At 35.5% G+C, this 23,272-nt stretch overlaps 1 protein-coding gene across 1 annotated transcript; it reads right to left on the bottom strand.

Annotated features, from left to right (window-relative positions):
• Window positions 1-413: 413 nt before the first annotated feature.
• On the bottom strand, window positions 414-1,607 carry LOC129250384 (uncharacterized). Its single transcript, XM_054890014.1, has one exon. It carries the CDS (start codon window positions 1,605-1,607, stop codon window positions 414-416), a length of 1,194 nt encoding a protein of 397 aa, XP_054745989.1.
• Window positions 1,608-23,272: the final 21,665 nt, after the last annotated feature.

Genomic DNA, 23,272 nt, shown 5'->3' with positions numbered 1-23,272 from the left:
TTATGCTGTATGGATTTATGTATAAGAATAGCAGATCCTCCAAATGAGTTACATGGGTTTGTGGATGTGTATATATTATAATTAATAGGCGTTGGCATTGGTATCGAGTTTTGGATGTGTGTCTCTTGCAGGATAATTACGTGTGGTCTGGTTTGTGTTAGTAATATTTGTAGTTCGTTGTAGTTATTTTGGTATCCTCGTATATTCCATTGTATGATTTTTAGTGAGGACGTCATATATCAGTAGAATAGATAAGTGTTCGTGTTTTTGTTTTGAATTAACTAAATTAAGATTTAATAAGTATTTATATAAGGTGTAAGTAAGTTAAGAATAAGTATGTATAAGTATATATATTTCTGTTTTTAGGAATATTAGGATAATTAACGTTTTGGCTAGTTGTAGTGTTAGTTGGGTTACTTTTTTTTGTTAAGTTTTTTTATCTGTGATTGTAGTCGTTTCGATGTATTTTTTGGTAGGATTTTTGTCTTCTGCTTTGATGTAGATGTGGATTCTAAGCTGTCATCTGTCTCTGATTCGCTCATTACATCTGAATATTGCATGATTTTTCTTTCCATGCTATTTTCAGTGAGAGAATTGGTAGTTGGTGTGGTTGGCTTTGTTGGTGGTTTTGTTGGCTGTACTGCGAGTGGGTGATTAAAGTGTGGTGAGTTTTGATGTTCTGATTGTGAGTTGAGTGTTGTTTGTTTAGAAGTATGTTGACTGGTGACTTCTGCAAATGTATAGTTGTTGTGTGGATGTCGTTCTTTGTAAATAGCTCGTGCAGTTTTTTTGTCGACTTGTGAGGTGATCTTAATTGTTTGGATTTCTTTCTCGCGTATAAATATGGGACATTTTTTGTCGAGAGTGGTGTGATTAGTACATGTTAGTCCGTTCGCATCGCAATTGCCGCATTTCGTAGGGTTATTACATTTCTCTTGGTTTTCGTCGTTAATATGGTAATTGCTTGCACAGTTATGGCAGCACTTTGGACTTTTGCAGAATTTTGCTACGTGATTAAATTTAAAACAATTTTTGCATCGCATTGGTGGGGGGATGTATGGGCGAACTGTTGTTTTAATATAACCGATGTGTATTTTCGTTGGCAATGTTGTTGTGGCAAATGTTAATATAATTAATTCTGTTTCAATCAGGTCATTGTTCACTTTTTTGAGTATTTTTTTCACCTCGCATACATTTTGGGGTTTTAGTTCATCGAGGATTTCACTTTCGGGTATTGATCTTAGTTCGTTACAATATATTACGCCTTTCGAATAATTAAGTGTCTTGTGTGGTGTAATCTCAACTATGATTGTGTTTGAAAGCGCTGTTAGTGTCGTTAATTTGTTCGCTTGTGAGCCGTTTTTGGTTTTGATCAAAATTTGGCCGCTAATAATTTTTTTGCAATATTCAACTTCGCCGCAAGTTGAGTTGATTGCTTTTTGAATCAAAAAAGGTGAAACATTCTTTAAATTGTCTGAGTTATTGGGTCTGGACATGAGTAGGTATACCGGTTCGTTCGATGTAAAGTTTGATTGCTTTGTTTTGTCCCATTTGAGTGCAGGTAAATTGGGAGGTAAATTTACTTTATTGTCCGGTGGCTTATTCATTTTGAGTGAGGGATAAGAAGGTAATTCCTATTACACAAATTGAAAATTCACTTGTTCAATGTTATTAGTATTATATATATATAATATATATATATATATGTATATTTAAAGTTTGTTAATGCACTAGTTGTTAAATTAATTATCACTATTATTGTTTTTTTTTTTTTTTGTTTTGACTATAAGACTTTGCGCGTTTTGCTTTAATATCGATTTTCGCGAAAATACGTTCGTATGCTTGGGGCAGTAGTTTGCGACTGAGGTTCAATTTAATATTGACATGCATAAAGAACATTGAAAGTTTTGATGGCAATGATCCAAATCAATTGCCAGATTTTATAAGCCAAATAGAAAATATTGTACCATCACTTGTCGAATTTGATAGTAATAACAAAAATGTAATATTCGGTTACATAAAAAACAAATGTGTAGGTAGAACGAGAGAAGCGATTCATAGGTACTCGAATGTGAATGATTGGCCCGTTTTAAAGGAAATATTGGTTAAGAATTTTGGCGAAAAAGAGACTAGTAATGACTTGATGGATAGTTTAAAAACTTGCAGAATGCAGGGAACAATCGAAAATTATTATTACAAAATTAATAAATTAGCTAATAGAATTCATAACAGAAATTTGACTCATAATGATAATACTTACTCGACCGAAGAAATAAATAGAATAGCTCTTAAGACTTTTAGAGAAAACCTCTCAGAACCCACAAGGACAATGATATTTTCTAGAAATCCGAGTACTATAGAAGGTGCTTTCAAAATAGTTTTGGAAGCAAGACATCAAAATTATACACAGTTTGGACCAGCGAAACAATACAATTTAAATACAAGCGTTAAAGTAAATTTCAGCGACGATTTGAAAAACAATCCGTATAACCCCCGAAATTACTACAATAATAAACAAACTTATAACAATAATAATAATAATAACTATTCTAGAAACAATAATTCATTTAGACCTTACAACAGCAACAATTTCGAAAATTTTCAAAATGCTCCTCAACAAAAACAACAATTTTTTCAAAATCCTATTAATCCTAATCCACAATTTCGTAACACATTTCGTGGTAGTTCCGATCAAACTAGAAGATCAAACTTTTCACAATCTACAAATAGAAATCAACAACAATATGATGCTTGTACAAATTACAATTTACAAAGGCAACCAATTCCATCAAATTTCCATAATGGCGAAAGTCAGAAAGTTGAACCCATGGAAATAGGAAACTCTAGCGTAAATTTTCCGATTTCCGGCGAACACAATTACCCTATATAGTAATAAAAAACCCTATGAAAAAATTGAAATTTATAATCGATACGGGAGCGGAGTTTAGTTTGATAAACTCTAATATTTGTCATCCTAGATGGAAGACAGAGATTAATATAGTAGCAAAAGCTTTGGGAACAGAGACTTTGATAAAAAACCTTTGCAGGTTTCCAATATTTAGTGAATTTAAGTTAACTGATTACTTTTGCGAATTTTTAGAATGCAAATTCAATGATAAATTTGATGGCATAATAGGAAATAATATTTTAAGAGATTTGAATTCTGTTATTGACTTACCTAATAGACAGTTCATTACAAAAAATGCGGTTATAACTATATTTAATTCTAAAGAAGAAGAAATGTATAATGAAATATCTTATAAAGAGAATTTTATAGAAATGTTTAATTACGAAATCGAAAAACACAACATAACTACTTTAATTAAAACAGATCACCTGCAAATATACGAAAAAGAGAAATTGTTGAAAATCGCTTTTAAATATATTATAAAAATGGTTTCTATAATAAAGATAAAGACTTAACATTTACTAATGAAATTAAACATAGAATTCTAACAAAACATGATATGCCAATATATTCTAGATTGTACAGGTACCCCGAAGTACATAAAGAAGAAGTAGATTTGCAAATTGAAAATATGTTGAAACAAGGTATCATTAGGCATTCACATAGCCCGTACAATAGTCCTATATGGGTCGTACCAAAACAATTAGATGCTTCTAAAGAACAAAAATGGCGATTAGTGATAGACTACCGCAAGCTTAATGATGTTACTGTACAGGATCGATACCCTATTCCAAATGTAGACGATATATTCGACAAATTAGGGAAATGTCAATATTTCACTACCTTGGATTTAGCCAAGGGCTTTCATCAGGTAGAAATGCATCCAGAAGATATTCCAAAAACCGCGTTTTCAACAGCCACTTACGCATGCCGTTCGGACTTCGTAATGCTCCAGCAACATTTCAGAGGCTGATTAACAACGTATTGAAAGAATACATTGGGTCAATCTGCTTAGTATACTTAGATGACGTACTTATTTTTTCAACGAGTATTGAAGAACATTTAGAGGCCATTGAAAAAGTACTTAAACGTTTAAATGAAGCTAACCTTAAAGTGCAAATAGACAAATGTACTTTTCTTGCAAATGAAACAAAGTTTTTAGGCCACGTCATTAATCCTGATGGCATCAAACCGAATCCCGAAAAAGTTAAAGCCATTGACGAGATAGCGTTGCCCAAAACTCAGAAGGAAATAAAATCGTTTTTAGGTATCACAGGATACTACAGAAGATTTATCAAAGACTACTCAAGAATAGCTCATCATTTGATCAAATATTTAAAACAGGGCGCAAAAGTTAATACGAATGACAAAGATTTTCAAGAAGCTTTTAAAAAATTAAAAATTCTATTATAATAAAAAATGATCCTATACTTGTTCATCCAGATTTTAGCAAAACGTTTACACTTGTAACAGATGCAAGTAATTTTGCTTTAGGTGCAGCTCTTATGCAAGGCAACAAAGTTATTTCTTTTGCAAGTCGTACACTTAATGGACATGAACGATATTATAGCACGATTGAACAGGAATTGCTTGCTATTGTGTGGGCGACTAAGTACTTCCGTCCATATCTTTTCGGTCGTAGATTTACAATTAAGACAGATCATCGTCCGTTAGTATGGTTAAATAATATAAAAGAACCAAATGCAAAGCTACAGAGATGGAAAATAAGACTTAATGAATTTGATTTTGATATCATTTACATAAAAGGCAAAGAAAACGTTATAGCCGATGGGTTAAGTAGGTTAAACTATAAAAAATCGGATGATGAAGTAGCAATAAATTTACATGAACTGTTTGACGAAGATGTTAATACAGTACATAGCGCGGAAAGTGACGACACTGATTTTATTAAAATAACAGAAAGATCAGTAAATATTTTTAGACATCAAATAATTATGGAAAGCTCAAATTTTAATTCTTGCAAAACTAAAATAATTTTCAAAAATAAAATTCGTCATATTTTAAAAGTTGCAGATAAAAAGTATATTTTGGAATTTATGAAGGAAAAATTGCCTGCGAAGGGACTAGTAGTGGTTTATTGTCCAAACATTGATTTATTCAGAGAATTTCAATCCAACTACACTGAATATTTCGCAAAAAACAAGTATCTTAAAGTAATGAGATCACCGATTTTTATTGAAGACATAATTGATAGAGAAAAGCTTTTACAACTGATAGAAACAACGCATTTAAAGAATAACCACAGGGGTATTCTGGAAGTTTTCGAAGAAATAAAGAGAGATTATTTTTACCCAAAACTACAGAAAGAGATTCAAAAATATATAAATAATTGTGGAATATGTAAGTTAGCAAAATTTGACAGAACTCCAGTGAAATATAAGTTGAACGTAACACCTACTCCAAAACATCATAACGACATTGTACATATAGATATTTGGTACCCACAACGCGGTGCGATGTATTTGACAAGTATAGATAAACTTACGAAATACGCAACTGCTCAGTATTTGGAGGATAGAACCTGGGTCTCAATTCTGACAGCCCTTAAACAAAGAATCCAGTATCTAGGTAAACCAAAACAAGTAGTTTTTGATAGTGAACTAGATACAGCCGCAATAAGAGAGTTTTTGAAAGATCAAGAAATAAATTTACATACAACTACGACTTATTTGAAGACCGGAAATGCTGATGTAGAAAGACTGCACGGCACGCTTAATGAACATGTACGCTTATTTAACGCAGATCCAAGCAACATGGACGAGCTTCAGGACAAAGTTTTTAAAGCAGTAGTGTCTTACAATAACTCTATTCATTCTACAACGAAGCACCGACCAATTGACCTTTTAAACAATTTAATTTCGCAAGAAGACTTATCCAAATTTTCAGAATCATTACATGAGCAAAAGTCTAAAAGAATAAATACGATAAATACGAAAACAAACAGAGTTGATGAAAGCAATTTTGTAAATGATGCTGTTAAAAATAATAGAGTAAGTAAGTCAAAACCTAAATACAAAAAAATTTCAAATTATAGAAAAGAAGGAAACTATATATTATCAAATGATAATAAATTTAAAAAAATATATAAATCTCAAATAAAACGAAAAAATAATTTTGATACTTTATAATAATAAGTTATGAGCCAGCAGGGACTGCTGTATCTGGTGGTGGAGGTGTCATATAGTTACATAGTTAATATACATTTAAGGTTAGTCTAAGGTAATGTTAATAACAAAACAAACAACAACTGTTAAATATTAAAAATAAAGAGAATAACTGTAATAAGTAAATAGAAAGTAAGAGCATAGTTATAAGTTATTAATGTAACTGAATTGAAATAAAGTTTAGTTCTTGAAGTGACATTGAAGAGGTTTGTCTAACTTGGATACATAACTATATACTTACGAGTATATGTATATGGTATATTTGCGTATGCACCCTTGAAGCTCCAGCATATGTATGTACATATTTGTTTTCTTAACTCCCAGCAAAATAATGTTTATTAGTACACACATGTGTATGTACATATACACACACAAAGATCTCGCTCACTTTATGCGTCTATATGCGTATGCTTCCAAAGCTAAAATTCTGAGTCTACCGACCACAAGAACAAAACACATTCATAGGCGCAGTCGTAGCCATTATTGTTTTAGTCGCGACGGCGCTGAACAGTTTTAAATATTGTAAAGCACAACAATAAAAATCATTGATCAGTTCGAACTCATATTTCATTGAAGAAATTACAAGCGACCATTCGAAAATATACAATACTGAAATATTTCTTATAGAAATATTTGCCAAAATTTGGTGAATCGTGAATTTATGTTATGTCGAATGGTCGCGGCTCCGTATATATGTACATATGTTTGTTCCCATATATAAATGTAAATATGTATGTCTTCTAAATGCTCGACAGCCACAACTGCTGTGTGTGAAGCGCACGCAGGAGCGTACAATGAGATGCAGAAGACAACAAGAAGCTTATAATAAAGACCTGTCTCGGACATTTCGATACTAGAGAAAATTTGGAAACAATAATTTTTTGTTCTCTGATAGCACGAAAATAATTAATTAGTATTTTACTTTACGTATGTAGTTATCAATTGGAGAAGTGACCATAAACATATTTATGTGGGAATGGTGTAGTCCCCACTCCCCCTCTCGTGTTTCTGGCAACCCTGGTTGACAACAACGGCGAACGAGAGAGTCGTGTTTTAACTGGCGTGTTTTAATTAATTCCTTAGTAAAAACTTACCTTGTTAATACTTATATTTTAATAAAAGTACAATCCTATATTTTGGGGGCTCAACACGGAAAAAAGCATGCCTTAACGATTTGATTAAAAGTAGCCTGCGCAGTGGCAGTAAGGCCAAAATAACGACGCTGCATAAATATATTTTTGAAAGCGAAGGCGACAGAGGTAACCGCTAACGACTCAGAGAGTTCTGTGGCTTCGCCTACAACGAAAGCAGCGCAGAATTCGAACTTAAAACTCAATATGTACGTGGATGCAAATTTGAACGAACGTGACCTAGTTATCATTTGCAACGTTTTAGGAATCGACTACAATGTAGCTGATGTGAAATTACACATATTTCACAATTTGCAGAAGGGACGCTTACTCGTAGCAAGCGATGCAGAAAATCACGACGATTACGACGACGGCGGTAGCAGCGAAGACGAGGCAGCCAACGGCTACGACGGCGCAGAACAACGTGCTTGTTCTACATTGCGGAATAGGAGAAACGACGATTGTTTTTTTTTCTATCGACGGCGACGAAGGTAGGAACGAAGCTCACAAAACTGCTGAACGACGGGAAAGAAGGCGTGTTTGTGACGAACGAAATACAAGTATAAGCGCAAGTGAAGCTAACGAAAATGAAATGCCAATGCAAATGTCGCGGTTTGCAATAAATTTTCGTGATATTCAAGACTCAGTAAGGCCGTTTGATGGCACTGACAAATTGCCAATAGATGTGTGGGTAAATGAATTCGAAGAAACTGCTACCCTCATGCGTTGGGATGAATTTCAAAAATTTGTGTTTGCAAAGAAGTCGCTGAAAGGTTTAGCAAGAATGTTCATTTTAAGTGAAAGGGGAATCACATCGTGGTGTAAACTGAAAAAAGCATTAATAGATGAATTTCAGGCTGTGGTAAATAGCGGTCATTGGCACAAGCAGTTGACAGAAAGAAAGATGAAAAGAGAGGAGAACGTGCAGGAATTTTTTTTTTGTATGAAAGAGTTAGCAGCAAGGGAAAACATTGAAGAAAATGCTTTCATTCAATACGTAATTGATGGTATACGCGATATGAGTGTGAGTAAGACAGTTCTATATGGCGCAAAAAATATTCGTGAATTTAAGGAAAAGCTTCGATGTTATGAGGGAATACGCGAAAAAGTGAAAACAAACGATACTAAAGAAATGAACTTAAATGCTACAATTGCGGGGCGAAAGGCCACAAAAGCGTTAATTGTGAGAGTAGAGAAAAGGGAAAAGTGTTTTCAGTGCAATGAGTATGGCCATATTGCTAAAAATTGCACAAACAATAAGAGTTTAAACAGAGACGCTCAGCAAAACACACGCCTCAGAGAACGTTAAATATAGAGAATTCTCAATGACTGAAAAGGCAGCACTTTTCAGGGGTACTCGTTTTGCGCGCGAGGTACACCACAGCCACATTTTTCAACAAAAATTAACAGTAAGGGGCTGAATTATGTAAATTTAGCAGCAGTCGATAAGAATTTCTTGGTGATTAGAAGCAAAGAATGTTAGGTAGCTTTTTAATATGACCCATATATTTGAATTTTTCCAAATCATCCAAAATTATATACATATGTAGTTAGTCTGTATGTCTGGTGTCTGTAAAACTTTGTTCAATTCCCTTCAACTGAATCAAAATCCTCTATAGAAAACGCCTCATTACCAGGCGCCCAGGAAGATGGCATATGCAAATGTAAATTTGTGAATTTATATACATTTGCGCATATGTATATGCCTTGTGTATGTATGCTCACCAGCCACAGCTCAAAATAAAACGGTAAAACTTCTCAAGAAATCCAGCGCGCATTCATAGGCGCAGCGCACATTCATTGGCACAGCATTGTACATATACACATATTTAAATACATATATTGATGCATACATATGTACGAAGCCGCGGGCACTCGACTTGACAAAAATTCAAGATTTATCAAATATTGGCAAATAATTCTACGCGAAATATTCTAATATTGACTATTTTCGAATTGTCGAGAAAATTGGCATATGGGCGGCTCGTTTTATGAATGAAAGTTCTTGCTCTTAGAACTATGAGCTCGAATTTATCAATGAATTTTTTGATGATGAGTTTTTGTTGTACAGTACAATAGTTGAAACTGCTCGGCGCCGCCGCGACTGTTCAGCGCTATGGCAACTAGAATGATGGCCGCTACGCCTGCGTCTATGACTGTATTTTGTTCTTGTAGTCGCTGGGCATAGAATTTTAGCTTTGAACGACATACGCATTTTGAGGAATAAAGTGAGTGCCCTGTGTGTGCGGTTGTATGCACATGCATATGTGTATATTAATAAGCATTGTTTTGCTTGAATTCAATTCGCATATTTATATTTGCATATGCCATCTTCCTGTGTGCCTGGTAATGAAGCGTTTTATATACAGAATTTATTGATTTGTTTGAAGGGATATGGGCACCAAGTGTACATACGCACATACAAATATGTACATGAGTATTCAAAAGAAATTTGTTTTAGCATGTGCCCATTTACACGAGAGACATCTGGAAGGGAAACATTTTGTTCGAGGGTGAAGGACGGCCGCGGAAGAGAGAAGGGAATTTGTCTCCTGTACTGGCGACACGCTTTGCTCTTCTTATTCGTATTTCCAATCTTAAAGCAATTTTTGACAGTTGCTTCATTTGTTTTCTTCTTTTGTGGGAGAAGTTTCTGAGTTATGTGTTGGTCTTCAAGCAAACGGAAGCTAACAAAGATGACAAACATCCGAACACTGCTTGGGAAATGCACGATTATTTTTGCTAGTAAAGTAGGTATAATTTAAAATATATTATGGGGCATTTTTATGTTGAATTCTAATTTTCTCCGCATTTCTACATACTCAAGTTAATTTTAAGTTAATTATTTAATTTAATTTTTTTTATTCAAGTAAAATAATTTATAAATATATTTAAATAAAAAAAAACAACAAATTATTTATTATTTAACCAGTTAGCATTTTTCATTCATAGTTAGACTTCATTTTTGACAATTCATACTATTCGTAGCTCGTGAGAATTCTCTATATTTAACGTTCTCTACACGACTTATTACAGGAAAACGAAGCATAATGAACGAAGATGTAATAATGAACAGTGTTGCCAGAACCAATCGCAGCAGCGTACTAAAGCGATGATCAAAAGCGTAATAGATTGATGTACTCCGTAATAGGAGTCTAAGCAAAATTAAAAAAAAAAAACAAAAAAAAAAAAACATTTTTCTAATAGCGGTCGCCCCTCGGCGGGCAATGGCAAACCTCCGAGTGTATTTCAGCCATGAAAAAGCTCCTCATAAAAAATATCTGCCGTTCGGAGTCGGCTTGAAACATCAAGACGCACACTACAAATAGGAATTTGGAACTCGGCCAAACACCTAACAGAAGTTTAATTTTCGTTTAATAATAAATCTGCAAGAGAAAATACGGATTCCTTCTTATACATACATGTAGATATTCTTTTATATTAAATTCTTGTTCATGGTCCATTGAAAAAATTATCCGCAATTATTTCACGTGAGAAAATGTTCAGAAATACTCACCTTTCCATACTGGTGTATCAACAGGATTTAATTGACTAAAACGAAAACAAAACACTCACTATCTCACTGACATGCTCATCACAGTGACAATTCTCGAACTGAATAAACTTCTAACAAAGCAGTAAAGCTCATTCAGAAAGGCAGAGTCAAATAAACGTCATAACACGGTCAGTAACACAGGATATCACTAATTAACATATATTCTTCCAACATTAGCGGGTTTAATATTTTAAGCCTTTATGGCCAATGCACACGTTGCAAGTTGCAACGTGTTGTATCGTGTTGTTATACATATTTGAAGTTGGCGATGTGCAGTAGCGGAGAAATTATTGTCAAAAGGGCGAATGAAACAAAAATATCTCCAGACATATGTCCTTTTAGTATACATCATGTTTACTTTTATGGCTGCTGCTCGCCCTCTCTCGTTAACAATGGGACTTACATAAGCAGCGATGGATAAAGAAGGTTTCCCAATACGTCTTTTATAAAACATTTTTTTCAAAATTTGGCTGAAATTGTAATTTAAAACATGAACAATTTTTTCCCTGTTTCCTCTTAGAATTGGAAATTGTAACTGATTTCATATGAAGTGTAATAGCGTAATAAACTGAGAACAAATGTAATAGACTGGCAACACTGATAATGAATGATAAAAAATTAATAGCATTATTTGATACGGGGAGTAAGTTTAGCCTCATTACTGATAGTGTGTATAATGTGTTGAATAAAACTTATTTAAAGGAATGTAATATTTCACTCTATTGCTTCGGTGAGTGTGACACTAAAAATGCAGTAAAGCCAATGGGTGCGTTGAAATATAAAATTGAGATAGACGGCGAAATATATGAATTAAAATTTTTGGTTGTACCTTCAAAATTCCTAGATTCTGGAGTGATAATCGGAGAGAACTTTTGTGCTTACGCTGAAGTAAAGATAGATTGTGAAGGGTTGCATATCAAAAAAGTAGAAAATGACAGTGATGATAATTCAAAGTTTTTTATGATGAAAATTAACATAGCTGCGGACGAAAAAGAAATTGCTATCGGTGAAATGGCCCAAATAGGATCAAAACAAAAGGTGCGCGACATGGTAAAAACTTATCAACCAAATAAACAAAAATTTACAAATGTCAAATGAAAATTATTTTAAAAGATGAGTCGCCAATATTTTCGAGGCCGCGACGTTTACCTATAGCTGAAAAACACATTGTAGACAGTCAGGTGGAACAGTGGTTAAGTGATGCCATAATAGAAGCCTCGGATTCTGAATTTTGTAGTTCGGTTGTGTTGGTAAAGAAGCGTGATGGTACGCCAAGACTGTGTATCGATTTTCGAAGACTAAATAAAGTGATGATAAAAGATCATTTTCCTTTACCTTTAATCGAAGATCAGCTTGACCAATTACAAAATGCTAAATTTTTTTCTACAATTGACTTACGAAACGGGTTTTTCCATGTGCCCATAGCTGAGTCTAGTCGTAAATACACAGTTTTCGTAACACCGTTGTGTGTTTCAATTCAGTTTCAATTTTTGAAAGTGCCTTTCGGCTTGTCGAATTTTCCGAGTGTTTTCCAGAGGCATATAAATGCAATTTTTAGAGACTTGGTGCGTAGAGGTACCGCGTTACTTTATATGGACGATGTGATTATCCCTGCTCAAAACGAAGAGAGTGCTTTAAAAAATTTAGAAGAAGTAATACAATTTTGCAAGGACTATGGACTCGATATAAATTTTAAGAAGTGTCAATTTTTAAAAACAAAAGTAGAATTTTTAGGGCATGTTGTAGAAAATCAAAAGCTATCGCCATCGCCAGAGAAAATTGAAGCTGTAACAAAATACAAAATACCAGAAAATTTGAAACAATTACAGTGTTTTTTGGGCCTTGCGGGATATTTTCGAAAATTTGTTAGAAATTTCTTGGTGATAGCAAAACCGCTCAGTGACCTAATGAAGCAAAATGTGAAATTCGAAATGGAAGACAGAGAAATCATATCGTTTCAAACACTAAAAAAATGTCTAAGCGAAAAACCGGGTCTAAGCATTAGTAAGTTTCAAACTGAAGTTCATACTGATGCCTCTATCGACGGTTATGGAGCTGTGTTACTACAAAAATTGCCTGAAGATGGGCATCTGCATCCTATTTACTATATGAGTAAGAGAACAACCGAGGCTGAAAGAAAGTACACGAGCTATGAGTTGGAAGTTTTGGCGGTTATAGAGGCTCTAAAAAAGTTTCGCGTTTATCTACTAGGTCTGCATTTCAAGTTAGTAACCGACTGCAATGCCTTCACTAAGACGTTAGACAAAAAAGACCTACGACTATTTTACGAAAGGTGGCATTTTGTACAAGCTTGTAGGGGACGACGAACTAATTTTTGTGCCCACCAACATGCAAAGCGAAATTATCAGAAAAGCACATAATAATGGTCATTTTACAGTGAAGAAAACTAAGGAGTTGATAACCAAAGTTTACTATATACCAAAAGTTGAAGAAAAGATACAACGTCATATTGCCAACTGCATACCTTGCATTATTTCAAACAGAAAACTAGGTAAACAGGAAGGTGAGCTACATCTATTACAGAAAGGTGAAATACCACTCCAAACGTGCCACGTCGACTTCTTTGGCCCATTGGAATCGACAAGTAAGCTTTACAAACATATATTTGCAGTGATTGATGGATTCACAAAATTTTGTTGGCTGTACCCAACTAAAACGACATTAGCGAAAGAGGTAATTAAAAGGCTATAAATCCAGAACGCGATATTTGGTAACCCAGTCCATATAATCTCTGATCGGGGCGCAGCTTTTACATCTGATGACTTTCAAAACTACTGCGAAGCTGAAGGTATAAAAAATCACACAATAACCACGGGTTACCTCGTGCGAATGGACAGATCGAACGGTTAAATGCGGTAATTAGCTCCTTATTCGCAAAATTGAGGGCAGACGACCCATCCAAATGGTACAAGCACGTCGAAAAAGTACAACAAGCTATAAACTCAACATACGCAAGGAGTACAAAAACGACGCCTTTTGAATTGATGATAGGGGTAAAAATGCGAAAGAAAGAAGACATACAATTAAAGCAGCTCATCGAAGATGAAATGATCTTCCATTTTCAAGACGAGAGAAACGAGCTAAGACAGAATGCGAAAAGGGAGATCCTGAAACTGCAAGCAGAAAACAAAAAATCGTCTAACCGTAAACGAAAACCAGCATCGTTATATAACCGCGGGGACCTGGTGGCCATAAAAAGAACTCAGTCCGGGGTAGGTCTTAAGCTGAAACGAAAATATCTCGGACCATACGAAGTAAGAAGCATCAAATCAAATGGCACGTACGATGTATTAAAAATCGGCTTGGATGACGGACCAAAAACGACAACTACATGCGCTGAATATATGAAGCCATGGTCAATATCTTCAGATGATGATAGCATCGCATTCGGGCCAAACGCTTAGCAGGATGGCCGAATTGTGGGAATAGTGTAATCCCTACTCCCCCTCTCGTGTTTCTGGCAACCCTGGTTGACAACAACGGCGAACGAGAGAGTCGTATTTTAACTGGCGTGGAAGGTGGTCGATTTCGGGGAAAAAACTAAATACACCATTAATTAATTCCTTAGTAAAAACTTACCTTGTTAATACTTATATTTTAATAAAAGTAAAAACCTATATGTATATAGCTGCAAAGTTAGAAACTTTCTGTGAAACCAAAATGCGGTTTATTTGGAGGTTACTGTACATATATCCAGCCTTTGGATGAAGCCGAAAGTGCCAAATATATTGAATGTTGAAGCTTCTGTGAACAGTGCAGCGCTGCTCATAACAACACGGACCAAAGCCGCAGATTGTGGAACTAATATTTTTCAGTCAATATGCATTTTTTATTCCTAAAGTGTATAACATCCTTTTTCTCTTGAAAATTAAAATTCCAGTAATAACGTACTACTTCACAGTATAGACCTTAAAAGTTGTTTAAATAAATTATGAAGCAATTTTGTTGACGCTTCATAATTCATAATTTTGGTACAATGCTGTGACTATGAAAGCGCGCTGGATTCCTTGGGCAATTTTTGCGAATCGTAATATTTTTACTGTGCCAAGTGCACGCAACCGCATATTTTTATGAATTCACATATTTCAATTCCTGAGTACCTGGTACAGAATCATTTCTCTATGACGGAATTTAATTTGCTTGAAGGAATTTAAATATCGGGATTTATACTTATATATGTATATAAACATGCTAATATATAAACATGCATACATACAATAATACATTTTTACATACATCATTCATACCAAATATTGGGTGCAATTTTCATAAAAAAACAAAAGCCAGATATGTGAACTGCATACAAATCATATGGACATATCAAATGAAAAAATCTATTATGCACGCAACCAAATCTAAGCTAATGTAAACTACAGTTTTTCACACATGCGTGTCACTCTCTCGCTCTCATTTCTCACCGGCAGCGATATTCATTAATTTCCTACTGTTAACTTGTGGTGAAGTAATTTCTGTGTTGAATTTTTCACCCTTGTTCTGTTTCTATTAAAAATGAGGATCGGGTCAGGACTGAAACAAAAGTAATAGCAGAAAACGTTAATGTATACCATGTATGGTGTGCAGAGCCAATATAGTAAAGAGAGAATTCACTCTGATCAGTTCTATTAAGAACTTCGCGCTGACGAGCTGGGTGAGGTAAACAGTTTTCGGGGTTACATTTTATTTTTGACAATTCACACTATTTGTAGCTCGTGAGACTTCTCTATACCGTTAACGTTCTCTGCAATATACATTCATAGGCGGAGCCGTAACGGCCATGATTATTTTCGTCGTGGCGGCGCAGAACAGTTTCAAATATTGCAAACCAAATCAAAAACTAATTCATTTATAATTTGCTGATATTTCTAGGATGAAATCACTTTCATTCATAAAACGAGCAGCCCATAGGCCAATTTTTTTCAAAGATGTCAACAATTTATAATACATCTAAGAATGCGAGAAATCAAATCAAAATAGTAAACACTGGAACATTTCTTACAGAAATATTTGCCAATATTTGATGAATCGTGAATTTTTGTCATGTCGAATGGTCGCGGCTCCGTATATATTTTCGCACCCACGTACTTGTATGGCGTATGCACATCTTCCTGTGTGCCTGGTAATGAAGCACTCCTCTATGAAGGATTTTGCGTGAGGAGTTGCCTGATTCCCCATCGAACGCGTTCCAGGTTATGGAGAGGGAAGCCCTGGCATCACACGAGTGGCCTTCCTATATGGGTTAGGTTCCACCACTCGTGTGGTGACTCAAATCAATAGACAACAAAAGGATGATTTCTCCAGGTGCAACCCACGGAAGCGGCAATCCACCCGGTTCGGCGGTAGGGCTGTAGACTGGTGGCTGGGCCATTATCAAAGTCTCTCAATTATATGTGCGAGAGCGAGTCCTGGAGGAGATGGAAGTTGCTATCGCGATCTCCTCTTCTTCAAAGAAAGAGGGCCGTTCCCTAGTTTTGGAGGGAAATTGAAGACTAGGGCGAGGAGGGAAAGGAGAAAGCAGTTGGCGAGGCTCATGTGGGAAAAATCCTCTTGTGGCTCTGCTGCACCTTCGACGTCTGTGTCTTCCAAAAGATCTCGGTCGGCGAAAGTGACATCCACGGAAGCCTTCGAGCCTTGGGTGGGCACGGGCGCTCCCAAATTATCTCGCTGGTGAGATAAGGGGATGAAGACGGTTGCTGAAAGTAATACACCTTCCTGCCTTGCGGCTGCCGCTAATGGCCGCGTCACGACCCCCAATGTAAGAGTGAGGTCTTAGCGCTAGTCAATGTGGCTGGTAGTCTGCTAAGCCAAGCTCTGATCGGCGCCTCGACAAAAAGTTCAAAATAGCTCCCTACCCGGGGAAAATTTCATCAGTGGAGAATGGCGAGCTGGACCTTGGCCCGAGGATATCCAAGGCTGAGAAGACTGCTGGTCAACGACTTGTGGCTGTGATCGGAAAACTAGGATCTAACTATTAGCTAGCTGATGCGTCAGATTATCGCCTCCGGCCCTGAAGCCAACGGGAATGGCTGCGAGACAAAGGACGGCACCATAAGGGTGACGTGCGCGTTTCTGGTCAACTTCGAGTGGGTCAGGACCGTGGTCAATAACGTGCCCTTATGGGGACCACTTGCTTCGCGGTCTACAGCGAAGGGAGCGCACCCTTCATGAAAGCCAGATTCCGGATCCTAGCCTGTCTAATGCAGATGTCCTGTCCTGCCCACGTACGTAGAATCCGGGTATCAGCACGAAGAATTGGGGAGTCCATTCGTACACCGATGGTGGCAGATGGAAAGGAAAGCAAGGAGCTACTTATGTAGCGCGAATAGATCACTTGGGAAGGTTCTGTGAGTGGCACAATCTGGGCCTTGTTCTATGTTGCAATGCTATTGCCCAGCATACAATCTTGGGCAGCAGCAAATGCAATGGGCGAGGCTTTCAGCTGGTTTATCGCTTCCTCTTGCTTAAACATACACAACAAAAGCAGACAGCGTAGGTTTGTAACTGCTATAAGGCAGGAGGTGATTGATCTCACCCTGTGAAAGTCAAAGCTTGGGGGTTCAGTCAAGAATGAGAGAGTCCTTGCCAAAGATTCGTGGTCAGACATAGGTATTTTTATATTTTATTGAATAAGTAACGAAATGTGAAATAATTCAAAATAAAACATTTATAAATGAAATGAAAAGTAAATAGAAAATATTCAAATGTATTAAAACGGTAATGTGAAAAACCTCACCTATAAAAATGTTAACTCTTTAGCTCCTAATCACAAACGAATTCTATTCGACAGCTGCCAAATTTACATAATTCAGTATGTTACTGTTAACTGTTGGTGAAAAATGTGTCTGTAGTGATAAGTATTCGAGGGACGAATATCCCTCATTGAAAGTTCTCTTTACATTCACGTTCTCTGGTGAGTATATAGAGAGACGGGTTTCACTTATACCTTCTAAAATGCCAAACACATAGCCCGAAACTAGTGGCAGAGAACGTAAATTCATAGAGAAGGCGCAGGAACGAATGGACAGGTTAAATGTCAAAACACATCAAAACGAGGGTAGGAAGTTAACAGAAGAGAGTTAACATAGCGGAGCGTAGTCAACAGAAATAAATATAACGTTTGCATTGAAATGTAAAATGCCATGATTTGATGTTAGGGAAAAGAAAATAACAGCAGACTTGTACATTTTTCTTTCATGCTTATTTGCCGTCGGCATTTCGCATGCGCAAATAGATTATTTCTTGTGAGATGAATAAATTAATTCTAAGTAACGCAATAGCACCGTAGGCCTAAGTAGCTAGTGTGCTCTATCAATTAGTGTTATATTTCATATTTCTCTAATAAATAATAATAATAATAATTCTAAGTATACGCATGCATGAATATGAAATTTTAAGTATCTAATTGACTAAATTGTATTGAATTTAGGTCTATTATCAAAATTATTCAAATATCATAACAAAAAAATAACTTTGTAAACCATTCCATCTTCATGTGGCCATCCATATTCATGTGGGCAGAAAAAAACATGACTTGCCTCAAAACCCAGCTCATACACCTCTCATACACATCTGCATATAAAGAATTCAAAGCAAATAGACAAACGTATGCAAACATATTTCTAATATACATATGTACATATGTATGTATGCAAAAATCAAATTTATTTTTCATGCTTATTTCCCGTAGGCATTTTGCATGCGCAAATGGATTATTTCTTGTGAGATGAATAAATTAATTCTAAGTACATATATGCATGCATGAATGTGAAATTTTAAGTATCTAATTAACTAAATTGTATTGATATTAAGTGCATTATCAAAATAATTTGAAAATATTCACATGAATGGATTTGTAAACCATTCATTTGCATCAACGGTTATTATTCAACAATATGTGTCCTTTTTAAATTTTTATATCCATATGTATGTACATATATGTATTCATATACTAAATAGATGTAACATCTACCATCCATATTCATGTGGGCAGAAAAAAATCTTGACCTGCCTCAAAACACAGCTCATATGTATCTACATATAAAAAATTCAAAAGCAAATAGACAAACGTATGCAAACATATTCCTAACATATGCAAAAAAAACTCATCTAAACGGTATTCGCGTACATAAACATATGTATGTATATATGCATATATGAATACATATGTTGGGACAATGTACATATGTACGTAAATGTTTCTATTCTAAGCAAAACAATGAATATTCGTATATATGTACATATAATATAACCGCACATACTTACTTTTGCCCTTACATGTGTATGCTTCCAAAACTAAAATTCTAAGCCTAGCGACTACAAGAACAAAATGCATTCCTAGGCGTAGCTGCTGCGGCCATGATTATTTACCCGCGACGGCGCTGAACAGTTTCAAATATTAAAAAGCACAACAAAAACAAATTCATTGATAAGTTCGAGCTCATATTTCTACGAGCAAAGTACTTTCATTCATAAAACGAGCCGCCCATATGCCAATTTTCGCGACCATTCGAAAATAGTCAATATTGGAATATTTCGCGTTGAATTATTTGCCAATATTTGGTAAATCTTGAATTTTTGTCAAGTCGAGTGGCCGCGGCTCCGTACATATGTATGCATCAATATATGTATGTAAATATGTGTTCTCAATTCTCGACAGCAATAGCAAATCGAAATATTTTTTCTGTCGAAGTGCTCGCAGCCTCATATTTATGTATGTCTAAGGAAGTTCGTAGGCATGTATTTATGTATATGCGTGTTTGCTTTTGCACGTCCATATGAACGATTTTTCATATGCAGATATTCATTTGATTTAGCTGAACGAATATATTGATTTTGTAAGGAAATCCTGTCGAATTAAATTATTGTCGTGATTAAGTGAAAATTGTAGTGGTTTAAAAATCTAGGCTCAGGTGCTACCTGAAAAATAAGATAAAAGGAAAACCTGAAAGATAGAGAAAAATCTGAAAGACGGAGAAAACCCTGAAAAATAAAATGTTACTCATTACAATTTGATGTAACTCTGTACCATTAAAACCATTTTTGGAAATATATATTAGTAGGAAAATACATACTTCCACTTAGAGCACAACCCTTTAACCATAAAAAAACAACATTTGTTCCCTATTCTGCTTTGACGTTGACCTTCCCCATGGTCCACAAACCCATCAATTATATCCCTACTTTTATTATAAGTAAGATCCGGCTTGATGCTAATTTCATCAAATAATAAAATGCATATGCGTTCTGTGCCGGACATTTTGCTAGCAATTTTGCTTAAATTGTTAACGACATTGGCATTGAAACCTGGAACAACATACCTGATGGGGCGCCAACGCAAAAGCGATGATTTGTGTGGTAAACAAAAACCTACATCGTCACACATAAAAGTATATGCTTTAGTGGACATATAGTTCAAATTTTGAGCCAACGTCTTTTCGTCCTCATTATACCAACCTTTTTTGGTACTGACGATCATTTTTGCAAAAGTTAAAGCATCGCTGCTACAACTTTCTTCCGCAATTATTGCACGTTTCAACAACTCAGAATATTTATTTTTTAGGTCATTATTTTCTTTTTCAAGCTCCTCAATACGTTTATTGAATTTGACCGCGTTGCTCTGATAATAGCGAGCAGACTGAGCAAACCGTTCGCGAGTGATTGTGGTTTCTAAGTCCACGCAGATCTGATTACTATAACTAGCCTGCCTGTTTTCCTCTAATATCGAATATTTCTCAAACTCTTCCAGAGTTAAATCTTCTTCTACTTGCTTAACTACCCTACAATAAGTTGCAGTGACGGGCGGGCAAGCCCAATCAGAGCCAGCACTAGGCGAGCGACTTCTATTTACTGGCTCTAAATTGAAGCAAGGAAAAGCCCCTTTCAAGAGTTTATATTTTGTAACCAATGTGGGTTCAAAATGGCGTTGGCAAATAAAAACCCTGTCAGCGCTTGACACTTGCACGATGCAAGCCAAGGCCCAATTCTTACGGGTCTCTTCGTCCCTAGGAAACGCAAAAAGTATAACTTTATCCTTAGGCACGCAGCTCTCGATACATCAGCTCCTTTTTTTTTCTTTTTTTCGGTCCACTTGTTCGGTGGGACATCATCATAGCCTAATTAAAATTTTTATTTTAATTTTTACAAAATTTAAATTGAGGTATATTCAGTATAATCATATACATATGTATATAAAACAAGAAACCGCACCCTCCGGGGATTTATAGTTTTCAAGTAATTAATTGTTAAAATTGTGTAATTTAGCGAAAGGATATTGTTGTTTTGAATACAAGTATAAAAACCAGTAAAAATGCGTTTGTGACCATATATTTTATGAATTGAAGTGAAATTTAGAACAAAATACATACATATATGTATTATATTGTACCAATTTATAAGTGTATTGTATTAAAATGCGTGTAAATATTGAAAGATATAAAAGTTGTTCTTGAGCCACTCAAATTACCCATACGGCATTATCCTACACCCGATCCTTTAAATTCAAAAGTTTTTTATAAATATGTAAATAAAATAATGAGAATGTGCGCATTCAAGTTCAATTGGTTACAAGCAATCATAAGAGCTTTTCAATATTTGGCGCAATTTTCATATATGTGCATATGTATATACATTTATCTAATCAAAATCAAATCTAATGCAATCATACATTTTTTCCAATATTTGGCGCAATTTTCATATATGTAAACCTAAAATAAATATGCCCTTTGCTAATATATGTATATAAACATGCATACATAAAATTTCGCGCAATTTTCATAACTTAATTACATACATATGTCCTAAATTACGCGCAATTTTTATAAAAAACCAAAAAGAACAAATCTGTAAACATGCATACAAATGATATGGACATATCAAATGAACAAATCTGTTCTGTACGCAAGCAAATGTAAGCTAATGTAAACTACATTTTTTTACATTGCGTATCACTCTCTCCCTCTCATTTCTCTCTGGCAGCCATATTAATTAATTTCCTACTGTTAACTTGTGCTTTCCTACCCGTATTTTGTTAGGAGGAACGGGCCGGGACTGCGCCTTCTCTATGAATTTACGTTCTCTGCTAGTGGCATCCAAAAGAACATTCTTGGGTTTCGGTCATGGGTAAATTCTAATACATGGTGATATGTGCCAGAGAACGTTAATGTATAGAGAAGTCTCAATGACAGGAACGTATGGAATTTCGAGGGGTACTCGTCTCGCGAAGACAATTTCACCATAGACACATTTTTCAACAAAAATTAACAGTGAGGGGCTGAATTATGTAAATTTAGCAGCAGTGATAAGAATTTCTTGGTGATTAGAAGCAAAGAATGTTAGGTAGCTTTTCAATATGACCTATATATTTGAATTTTTCCAAATCATCCAAAATTATATACATATGTAGTTAGTCTGTATGTCTGGTGTCTGTAAAACTTTGTTCAATTCCCTTCAACTGAATCAAAATCCTCTATAGAAAACGCCTCATTACCAGGCGCACAGGAAGATGGCATATGCAAATGTAAATTTGTGAATTTATATACATATGCGCATATGTATATGTTGTGTGTATGTATGCTCACTAGCGACAGCTCAAAATAAAACGGTAGACTTCTCAAGAAATCCAGCGCGCACTCATGGCGCTGCGCACATTCATAGGCACAGCATTGTACATATACACATATTTACGTACATATATTGATGCATACATATGTACGAAGCCGCGGGCACTCGACTTGACAAAAATTCAAGATTTATCAAATATTGGCAAATAATTCTACGCGAAATATTCCAATATTGACTATTTTCGAATTGTCGAGAAAATTGGCATATGGGCGGCTCGTTTTATGAATGAAAGTTCTTGCTCTTAGAACTATGAGCTCGAACTTATCAATGCATTTTTTGATGATGAGTTTTTGTTGCACAGTACAATAGTTGAAACTGTTCGGCGCCGCCGCGACTGTTCAGCGCTATGGCAACTAGAATGATGGCCGCTACGCCTGCGTCTATGACTGCATTTTGTTCTTGTAGTCGCTAGGCATAGAATTTTAGCTTTGAACGACATACGCATTTTGAGAAATAAAGTGAGTGCCCTGTGTGTGCGGTTGTATGCACATGCATATGTGTATATTAATAAGCATTGTTTTGCTTGAATTCAATTCGCATATTTATATTTGCATATGCCATCTTCCTGTGTGCCTGGTAATGAAGCGTTTTGTATACAGAATTTATTGATTTGATCAATTGAATGTACATAGATAGATATAGTAGGGCATCAAGTGTGCATATACGCACATGCACACACGTCGATGCATATGCAGAAGAAGTTGTTTTAGCATTTGCAGGAATTCGATTATTCGAATATTTACTCCCTAATTATTGCATGAAATATGATAAGGCGATGCTCGTGAGGTAGGTCATGTTGCTTCAGTGCATACATATGCGTGCAACCCTATATTTATTAAAGATGCAATAGAACTTA

The sequence above is a fragment of the Anastrepha obliqua genome, chromosome 6 (assembly GCF_027943255.1).
Source record: "Anastrepha obliqua isolate idAnaObli1 chromosome 6, idAnaObli1_1.0, whole genome shotgun sequence".
Lineage (NCBI taxonomy): Eukaryota > Metazoa > Arthropoda > Insecta > Diptera > Tephritidae > Anastrepha > Anastrepha obliqua.
The sequence above is the reverse complement of the archived record's forward strand: the minus strand, read 5'-3'. Positions and strand labels throughout refer to the sequence as shown.